The sequence below is a fragment of the Chelonus insularis genome, unplaced genomic scaffold (genome assembly GCF_013357705.1).
Source record: "Chelonus insularis isolate UGA/USDA-ARS -01 unplaced genomic scaffold, ASM1335770v1 contig_17_pilon, whole genome shotgun sequence".
Lineage (NCBI taxonomy): Eukaryota > Metazoa > Arthropoda > Insecta > Hymenoptera > Braconidae > Chelonus > Chelonus insularis.
The window spans coordinates 1180854-1191341 of record NW_023276415.1 but is presented as its reverse complement, the minus strand read 5'-3'; the positions used below and the strand labels follow the sequence as shown (position 1 = coordinate 1191341).

At 30.7% G+C, this 10488-nt stretch overlaps 1 protein-coding gene across 1 annotated transcript; it reads left to right on the top strand.

The window, feature by feature from the left end:
- Positions 1 to 213: 213 nt before the first annotated feature.
- On the top strand, positions 214 to 995 carry LOC118064301 (uncharacterized). The gene is made up of 2 exons (XM_035078804.1): positions 214 to 462; positions 513 to 995. The coding sequence occupies exons 1-2, from the start codon at positions 214 to 216 to the stop codon at positions 993 to 995; spliced, it is 732 nt and encodes a 243-aa protein (XP_034934695.1).
- The last annotated feature ends 9493 nt before the right edge of the window (positions 996 to 10488 follow it).

Below are 10488 nucleotides of genomic sequence, written 5' to 3'. Positions count from 1 at the left end.
AGGGACTTTATGTGATTCATATCTTTTCTTGACATTGATTGTAAAAATTAAAACTACGATTTTTTTGTATTTCAGCTCATTCAGCATTGATTGAATATAGGTCAAAAAAATTTTTTATCTATTGCAACACGTAATAAGTATTGCAGATGTCTTTATCAGGATGTTCCTACAGACCATAATTGTACAATTAATTTTAAGGGTAGTTCTAAGGCTATGGGGCCGAGTATGGCTGTAGAGCTTGTTGTTCATAATAATATTTTAAAAGAAACTCAGGTAATGGTTGGTACATTAGTTGGTGATGATGATTCATCAACAATTTCAGCTGTTCGAAGAGCATCATCAATACCCATAGAAAAATGTTCTGATATGAATCACGCGACTAAATTCCTTTCAAATGCTTTGTATTCGATGAAATTACCATCGAATATAATTAAATATTTTAAGCGTTGTTTCAGTTATGCTGTCAGTGAGCATAAAAATAAACCTGAACAACTTGAAATTGCCATAAAAAGCATAATTCCTCCCGCCATGGTGATCATGACAGTTGCGGTAAGTGGTGTCGATACCACGAAGAAAAAGAAAATTTTCGTCATCATGGTTTACCTAATGGTGAACCATTGGATAATTTAATAATGAAAGAAAAATTAACTAAAGTTTTTAATCGATATGCTAGTAATGCTATTAAATTAGCACCTTGCGCGTCAACTCAGAAAAATGAAGCTTTTAATAGTGTGGTTACTTCAAAACACCCAAAAAGTAGGTTTTATGGAGCATCAGAGAGTTTTATTACATGTGTTCATAGTGCTGTATGTCAGATGAATAGGGGCACTAGCTATGTTGTGAAATTAAATGAAAAATTATCTTTATCTCCTGGTAAGAATACGATTAAATTTCGTGCTGAAAAAGATAAAGAACGTTTGAAACACAAAAAGGTATCTGAAACTCCGAAATTTAAAAATCGACGATTGTTTAGAAAGAAAGAACGTTCTCAATAAATTATTTCAGTTCAGAGAAAAGAAGGGATTTCATATCAATCCAATTGTGGATTGATGAGTCAACAATTGGAGATTAATAATAACGGTTTAGAACTTAGTAAGTTTTTTTGTATTATAGAACAAAATCGGTGAGTTTTTTTCTAATTTTTTATTATTATTGGATCTTATTATTGCAAGGTAGAAATACGAAACAAACAATGATCTGTAAAAAGAGATGTTTATATATATTGTAAAATAAGACTCGATAACAACTTCGGAAAATTAGTAAATAAAGAAAAATGTTTATTAATGATGGACAGCAATTAATTAAAAGTAAGAATCCGTGCGGTCAACTCAAGTCACAGTCAAAAACTGAAGATAAACAAACTCTCCCCTCATTGCTATAAACAATCTAATCGTCAAGCAAGCGTTGTTAACTAACAAACTGTCGTTAGTCTAATAGTCATTAGATGGCGACATACAAATATTTTACACTTCTCCCGATCTTCTAAAAAATTGCCACCTGGCAATTTCTATTAGTTGGGATTAGGCTGAAATAAAAAAACATGAAAAATCTAACATTTAATTTCTAATTCGAAATTATGATAATCAAAATAATAATCATTCAGCCTAGATTCCAATATTGCCGCTTCCCAACTCCGTCTGCTTTAAAAAATGAATAAAACAAATAATTAGGAGGGAAAAATCCTGCGGCGGGTAAAAACCTCCAAACAGCTTAAAATGATCTAAATTAAACTAAAAACGTGATTCTATACAATAAAAGATTTCTTAAAAACTAATCGTCCGTTAGTCAAATTAAAAATTAAAAATTAAAATTTCCATCTTCAATTCCTTTTCCATCCTTCTTTTTCATCAGGAGGAACCACTGGGAAGAACCAAAAGAACCCAAAGAGTAGGAAATGCCAAGAACTGGAAGGTCATGGAACTAAACAAAATAAAAGTTCCTCACAGAATCAAAGTTCTTGTAAAAAAATTTCATTTTTAATCATAAATTCAATGTTCAATTAATAATTAGGTTGAATGGTCACATTTCATGGAGTCAATTCTTCAAATAAATTCCGACTTCGCATCCTTTTTGAATAAAATCCGACTTTCAAATAAATGATTAAATATCATTAAAACAATCAATTCAATTCCACCTTGCGCAAGGAATTTTCAAAAATAAGTTCAATAGCTTCTGCTCACTGTGCAAACTAAATTATTAAAAATTAGGTTCACAGTTACGCATACTATCCGAACAAAAATATTAGAATACCATGGACATCGAGTACCTCACTTTGCTTCACTTTGGCCAATAAATGAAAAAAAGGATTCCAGTACAATGACTCCAACCGTGTATATCCTACAGTAACTCCACGAGAACGCTCTAGGACAGACATTGTGAATTTAAATCAACAATCAAATGATCAATGAGAGCCAACATTCTCAGAATGGAAGTTGCAAAAACCCTGAATTCAACAGAAATTAGGAATCCAGAAAGAGTCAACAATGATTTATTATCATCATACGGAGCGAGTCTAATCATTCAATCACTTAAAAACGACCATTCAAGATTTTCTGAAAATTCGAAACACAACATCTTTAAGTACATTTCAGATGCATGGAGACCCTCCAAAAATAACTAAAACTTCAGGCCATTTCCTTCACTTTAAAGAAAAATTAAATCAAATCTATGAATTTAATTAAAAATAATCGCGAAAGCTAACGAACTATTTTTAGTCGACGAAGTTGAGACCGATTCAACCAAATTATTAGAACTATTTTCTAAATTATTATTATCAGAGTTATGATTATAAATAGCAGTAATTAAGTTTCTTATCTCTGATGCTAGAAATCTTCCATTGGTACCCTCTTCGATATAAACGGCAAATTGAGTTGTCTTTCCAGCTCGAGTTTGTCTCCGACTTGGACTCTTTGGCATGATTTTTAAAATATTCTTCCAAAAATTACCAACAAAAATATTCACGGCACGCGAAACGAACCACTTTCTGACACAAATGTAAAATAAGACTCAATAACAACTTCGGTAAACTAGAATAATGAATAAAATGTTTATTAATGATGGACAGCAATTAATTAAAAGTAAGAATCCGTGCGGTCAACTCAAGTCACAGTCAAAAACTGAAGATAAACTCTCCCTTCGTTGCTATAAACAATCTAATCGTCAAGCAATCGTTGTTAACTAACAAACTGTCGTTAGTCTAATAGTCATTAGATGGCGACATACAAATATTTTACAATATTTTAATTAGCGAAAAGCTTAGTTAAGGTTCATAAAAAGTTTAATGTAACTCAATTCCTTACAGTTATAATTTTACTAATAAGATTGTACTCAAATTGATTATTTAATTTTGTACAAAAAACTATTTCGCTAATACACAGTTTACTTTATATGTTGATAATTTATGTCACTTATAGATGCTACCCTGAACGATATAGATTTAAGTATTGCAAATTATGTGTTTGTCGATATAGAAACAGCGTCTCTTGGTGGGATGACTGATATTTGCCAGGTTGAAGTTATCGTTTACTTGTATTATTTATTATCTAATATCTTATTCCATATTCACCTTTATTTTTGATTAAATAACTGTTTTTTTTTGTTAAAATTAACTTTTATAGATAGCTGCTATATGTATAGATAAAAATTTCAATTGTTATATCGTACCTGATCAAGAAATTCATCAAAAAGCTACAGAAAAAACGGGGTTGTATGTATTAAATAATCAATTATTTTTAAATGGTCAAAAATTTGTGACTGTTTCAATCAGTGTAGCTCTCAAAAATTTTCTACTCTATTTAAAGTCCTTCAATCATCCAGTAATATTGGTAGCTCACAGAGGTCACAGGTACTTATCTTAATTAATTCATATGATATTATACATCATTTGCAATGATTTTAAATTTTTTTATAGATTTGATTTCCCAGTCATTATATGGCACATGACCAAAAACAATTTAATAAAAGAATTCGCAATTTGTGTTGCTGGTTTACTGAATTCATTGACAATTTTTAAGAAATGTTGTCGCATAGTCCAATGAAGGGATGGCTGAAACTACCATATTGCGGTAAAAGAATGAAACCAACGCGAAAATGTGCGTAAGGGTCGTAGGAATATTATTGCAAAAAGTCAGGATCCTAAATGCAAAGGAACCCTTGCAAAAAAAATGCGAAAGAGTGCAAAAATGACTTTTTCCGTAATATCTCGAGGACGGCTGGAAATATGAAGAAAAGTTTCAAGTAAAAGTTGTAGAAAATTAAATTCTCCGTAGAACGTCGAATTTTTTTAAAAATTATTTTATATTTTAAAAATATTTTTTTTAAAGAAAACCAAATCAGAGGGCTTCTTTATTACTCTGACAATATTTTCAAAGGTTTTTTTTTAATGAACTTTTCATTAATTAACATTAATTTGAAAATTTCAAATTAATTTTTTTTATTTTTAATCGAATTGAATTTTTTTTTTTCTCTTCCATTCGATTCAGCGTAAAATTTACGATACAGTATGCTCTCTTACTTGGATTTCCATTTTAATCCACGTGAGATAGATGAAAAAAATGAATTGGGGCACTTTTTATTTCTTACGTTACTGCCGCTGAGAAAGAACGACATATCTCTCCTTTTCATTCGCACTCATTCCATTTTTCTGCACATGCGCGGCGCATAGAAAAGTGTAAGTGCGAGAGAGAACGGCAGTTTCTTCCGTTTCACTTGCACTCACTATATTTTTATACACCTGCGGAGTACACTACAAATTTTCAGCTTGATTGAAATAATTTGAATGATGATAATATTTTTTAATTATTTAAAAAGAAGATCTTTTTCTTACAGAATTATTTTTTTAATAAATTTGATTGTTAACTTCCGGTTATCAGAAAGGTTCAAAAATTTGCACACATGTATGTCACGATGTTGAAATTATATTAGCATTGCAAAATGTTGCAAAAGTTGATAAATTTTTGTGTTATGCAACATATAAATGCAAAAAAAAAAGTTGATCTCATTCGATAGAGAATTAAATTCTCTATCGATCTGTATATATAAAAATTATTACTTTTTTTACCCAATTTTCCATACTTTAAATATTTAAAAAACTTAGAAAAATTTTTAAAGATTTCATACTTGAGTCAAAACGCATTTTCGACTCAAAACCAAGAATGTCCATAGCTGCTGACTATTCATATAGAATAATAGCAGTAATAAAATTTTATATGTTTACAGTAGGATTCAATGGGCCCTTTTCTATCTTTTGCGCTTCTACTAGAGGAGTGACATGCTTCCTTCCGTCCGAATTCGTATTGTTATAAACAATGTGTAATTTTTACGAGTCATATTTGGTTATGAACAACAATGTCTAGTCAGTATCGACTCAATTTTCAAATAAAATTGTTATTGTTTGACTTAAAAGTATTTCAAAAATTTAATCTTTTCATTTTTTATTAGTTTTTTTGTTATAAAAACAACGGCTCGACCGAATTTGTTTAAATTCTACGAAAATCTTCTTTATGATAATATCTTTCAAATTAATTTTAGTTGAAGTCGATATTTTAACCCGTTCTTGCAATATCGAAAACAAAAAAACTGCTGTCATACGTACGTACACACACACATCATTCTAAAAATTGGTCAGTATACTTGAAAATACCCGGAAACGTGGAGATGTAATGAAAATCAAAATTTCACCAATCGACCCAATTTCAATAACTTTCCAATGGAAAGTTAATAGTTTTGATATCATTGAAAGTCTTGTGAAATATTCCGTCTCTCCACCTCATAACCTCCGGTATCCTGTTTTACTATCGAGATTCTACGGTAAACTTATGTTTGTATCATGCACAACGTGTGCTGTAACCATTTATCAGGATGATTGTTGCCATCACGATATAGCTGACCGTGTATTACACAATATGTGAGTTGTTGATAAAGTGCATGAAGCTATAGAGGAATGGTATCGCATTTCAAAAGTATTAGAAATATAGCAAGATAAGATAATCCAGTATAATCGTAAAACGGGTTTTCGCAGTCTTTTTACTGATGACATAAATACTTTTTTGAAAACCGAACAAGAAGCTAGTGGATGGCCAAAACATTGCGAAAATAACGACATTGAACAAAAATTGTACATAGAAAATTATGAGAAGGCTGAAGGAATCAAATGAGAGGCTGATAAAATAGTTTGTAACCCTGGTTTACGATCTGTAGCAAAATTATTTTTTAATTCCTCATAGGGCAAGTTGGGTCAGCTTAAAAATCTTACAACAACTGAAATTGTTACTGAGCGTGTTGAACACATGAAGTGTCTTACGAATCCTGAGATTAATATTACAGGTTTACATTGTGTTAATAGTTCTGTTCTGTATGTATCATATGTACTAAAAGAAGAAGCCCTCGAATCATATCCTACACCAAATGTTGTCATAGCGGCTTACACTACTGCCCAAGCTCGTTTAAAATTATATTCTTATTCAGGAAAATTCGGTAACAGAGCACTGTATTGTGACATCGATTTTTATATTTATTTATCAAATAATTCAATTTAATTTAAATTTAAGGCTGGGCTGAAGTCAGAAAGGCGACTGATTCCACCTATCCAAACACATGGGATCGGGAAATTTCTAATTTCTTCGCCAATTTACAATTATTTCTATAAAATTAGGTACCAAATTACAGAGGAATTAATGCCGGACTGACGTAAACAACAATTTTTTGTATATAGTGAATATTTTTATTAAAAAAATTAGAAAGAATAATGAAAAAATTATGAATTGACTTGAAAAAATTCCAATAGGTGACAGCATTATGCTCGCAGATGACCTCAGTCATCCATATTGAAAAAATGCTCAATCCGTATCCAGAACTGATGGTGCCCTGCATTTTGGCGAGTAAATTCTGTATCTGTGTACGGGTAATATATGTATGTGATGTAAACATAGTGTATCGCTTTACAATGCCTTATACTTTGATGACTATTGCAGTTAGGATAAATAAAAATGATGATACTCATTTAACATTAATTAATATAATACCTGCAAATAACTTCAAATACATATATTCATCCATTATTATCATCTTTATTAGGTATAAATGTTAATAAGGAAGTTCAATTCCAAGTCGGCGTATCCAAGCATGTAGTGTAAAAACAAATACACATAAACTCAATATCGTGATTATGCTGGCCATGTGGTTAGGGCGTCAGAGTTCTATTTTGCCGGGCAGGGTTCGATCCCAGTCATAACCAATTTTTTTTTTCTACTTTATTCGTTAGATTAGCATGTGATTATAATATTGACATGCTATAATTAATCTTTTATAACAATTTGATTTTTTTTTCTCTTTATTCATTGAATTTATTGACGCTAAGTCGAAAAATATTTGAACAGAGCCATAAACTTTCTTTTTGTATAAATACATTGATAATAGCCTGTGTTTAACAACTTATACATCTTTACATGTATTAACAATGTTATGTTATTAACAAGTTAATCATATTATTATCAACATTGAAAAGTAGTTTAAACAATCCGTGGCGAGTTCCGGCACTTCGCTGGCAAGCTCTACCCCTACTCTCTATGCCCAAGCCTGCAGCTTATAATTTTTGAGCATATATAAATGTTTTGCAATCATAATAGCTCGGTGGTTAGCGCATCGGTCTTTCATTTTGATGGGCAGGGTTCGATTCCAGTCATGGTAAAGTTTTTTTTTTCTTTTTCATTTGTTAGATTTGCATGTAATTGTAATATTAACATGCTAAAATGAATTCTTACCAACGATTTGATTTTTTTTTCTCAATTATTTATGTAATTTATCGACGCCGAGTCGGAAAACATGAACAGGGTTATAAACACTTTTTTTACTATAGCTATATGAACGTAGCTTTTTTTTAAGCAATTTAGAAATATTTAGAAGTAGTTGAAATAATCCACGGGGATTTCCGGCACTTCGCCGTCAAGCTCTATCCCCACCTTTCGTACTCAAGCCTGCATTATACAATTCATAAACATAAACATGATGTCAGAGATAATATGTTAGCTCTGTAGGTAGAACACCAAGCTTTCATTTTACCGATTAGGGTTCGATCCCAGTTATAGCCAATTTTTTTTTTTCATTAAAATTTTATATAAATACAATAATTGGTTGTTTGTATAAGTTCAAAATCAATTCCTAGTGTCTTTTAAAGACAACATTTTCTAAAAAAGAGAATTCATAGTAACTCGTTCCTCACCCTCAGCTTATTTTCAGAAAAACAAGTTTTTTTTCGTAATTAATTGGAAGAATAATGTTATAAAATATATGAATTGATTTATAAGTATATAAAGTCACTTGAACAAGAAACAGAAAAAAAAATTGCCTATGACTGGGATCGAACCCTGCCCAGCAAAATAAAAGGTCGGGGCTCTAACCATTGAGCTATTATAGTTCCAATTATATAAACGATGCTTGAAAATTATAAGCTACAGGCTTGGGCACAGAAAGTGGGGGTCGAGCTTGCCGGCGAAGTATCGGAACTCGCCGCGGATTGTTTAAACAATTTTTCATTGTTAATAAGTTGTTAAAAAAGGCTATTATCAATGTATTTGTACAAAAAAAGGTTAATGGCCCTGTTCAAATATTTTCTCATTTGTCATTGATTAATTGAAAAAAAAATTTTACATAAAAATTGAAATTTAAAACTCATTTTTGGCATGATAAAATTGCAATTACATGCAATTTAAATAAAAAAAAAATTTTGCCGCAATTGTAATCGAACAACGTTCGGTAAATTAACTGTTGAACCTTCTGACTATAGAGCTAGCATATTTTTATTTGCTTTGTTTACGTTTAGATATCGTAAGCTTCAGGCTTAGTAACAGAGGGTGGGGAATGTGCTTGCTCGTCAACTGTTCGAACTCGCAGTCTTCTCTGAAAAATAAGACGGAGATAGATAGATATATTTTGTGCTCTGTCTTGCTCGGAACAGATTATTCTGAAATTTGTAAATTTCTTGGTACCCTAAGGCTCCCTTTTTGTAGTGCATCCCTGAAAATTATCATTTTTCGAACGATTTCTCTGTTACCTACTCAATTTCAATTGATATCGAGCTTCGGCTTTTCGCCGCACAACGTGAGGGCGTAAAGTCAACTCCGGGAAACTTTCTGACTTCAGCCCAGCCTTAAAGCATATGAAAAAATCTGGAAAAATTGAATTAAAATAAAAAAAAAAGAATTTCAGAATTTTAGTAATTTTAGAATATTTAATTCTACACGTTCTGCACATTCTGTTGATAATTGTTTATAAAAAACCTACAAATTACATTAAAAAATTTTTAAATAATTCAAAATAACGCATTTGTTTATAAAATTTATCTATGACAAATGCCAGAAGAAATTTAAAAAAAATTGTTTTATCCTTTTCACATGATGATATAAAAATTTGCTGTAGATAATTTTCATATGAAAAAATAACTTTACGCCCGAAAAAAGCGTGAAAGAATCCAAGAATAACTCTACAAAAAAAAAGTTAACTTTTTCTTTATATCTCTCACCGTTCTCGCTACGTAAGCGATGAAAAGTGGAAAAACGCAATTTGCCAAACTTTGACACTCGATAAGCAATAATAATTATTGTTTCCGAGTAATGAAAATTTGCAATATACTCACTCTAGAAGAATCTTATATTGAATTTGTAACAACAAAATCCGTTCTCTTAACTTTATATTTTCAACAAAATTAGTTTTGATTGAAAATTTCAATAGACACCTCGCTGTTATCAATGTATTAATATGGTGTTCCATCTCTTGTGTAAATGTTTTATGAAAATGAAGTTTTTGGTCTATTAATTTACTTTTACGCTCCGAGTAATTGAGTTTTTTTTTGGAGCACAACTAAATCTGAATTTCTGCTATTGTGCAAGTAAATACGAATTACTTGGCTGTAATCTGTATCTTGCCGACATTGACGACATGTTTTTGATCTGAAATAAACAATTTATAATCAACAACAAAATTTTTTTAAGAGGAAATTAATAATATTTGTTCAATGTAACGATTATTTCGTGATGACAGAAGAGGTTAGTTTAAATGATAATTATTATTATTTACATTTATTATTATCATTTAAATTAAGGTTCAAAAATTTTTTAGTCGGGATAGTCTACTGTTATAGGGACTATCTAAGAGGGTATTCCATCATTTACTTTCTAAATTAATTTTACTCCATCGATAATTGCTCGGATGGTATCAAATTTTTGATAGACTAGGCATTAATGACGCCGAGTGTACATGACTCTCTCCTAAGTTTTTTAGTGCTAGTGCAGTAATTATTCTATATATAATTAAAAGAGCAAGCGCCATATTAGAGATGGTTGCTAACATGTAACCTGCCATACTGAAAAAGTTTCTGATTGGTTACTTTTAAAATTTTATCGTTTGATGTATCTACACCAGATGGTGCTTTTTGTATTTTTATTAAGGCTAGACCGCATGTGTTGGCGGTATATTTACCTTTAATTTTTTTAC

Bases quoted from the DNA above. Each gene is read 5' to 3' on its own strand.
- LOC118064301 (XM_035078804.1), top strand. From the start codon at position 214: ATGGGGCCGAGTATGGCTGTAGAGCTTGTTGTTCATAATAATATTTTA. The intron at 463-512 runs GTCAGTGAGCAT...TGCCATAAAAAG, and splicing joins AGCGTTGTTTCAGTTATGCT to CATAATTCCTCCCGCCATGG.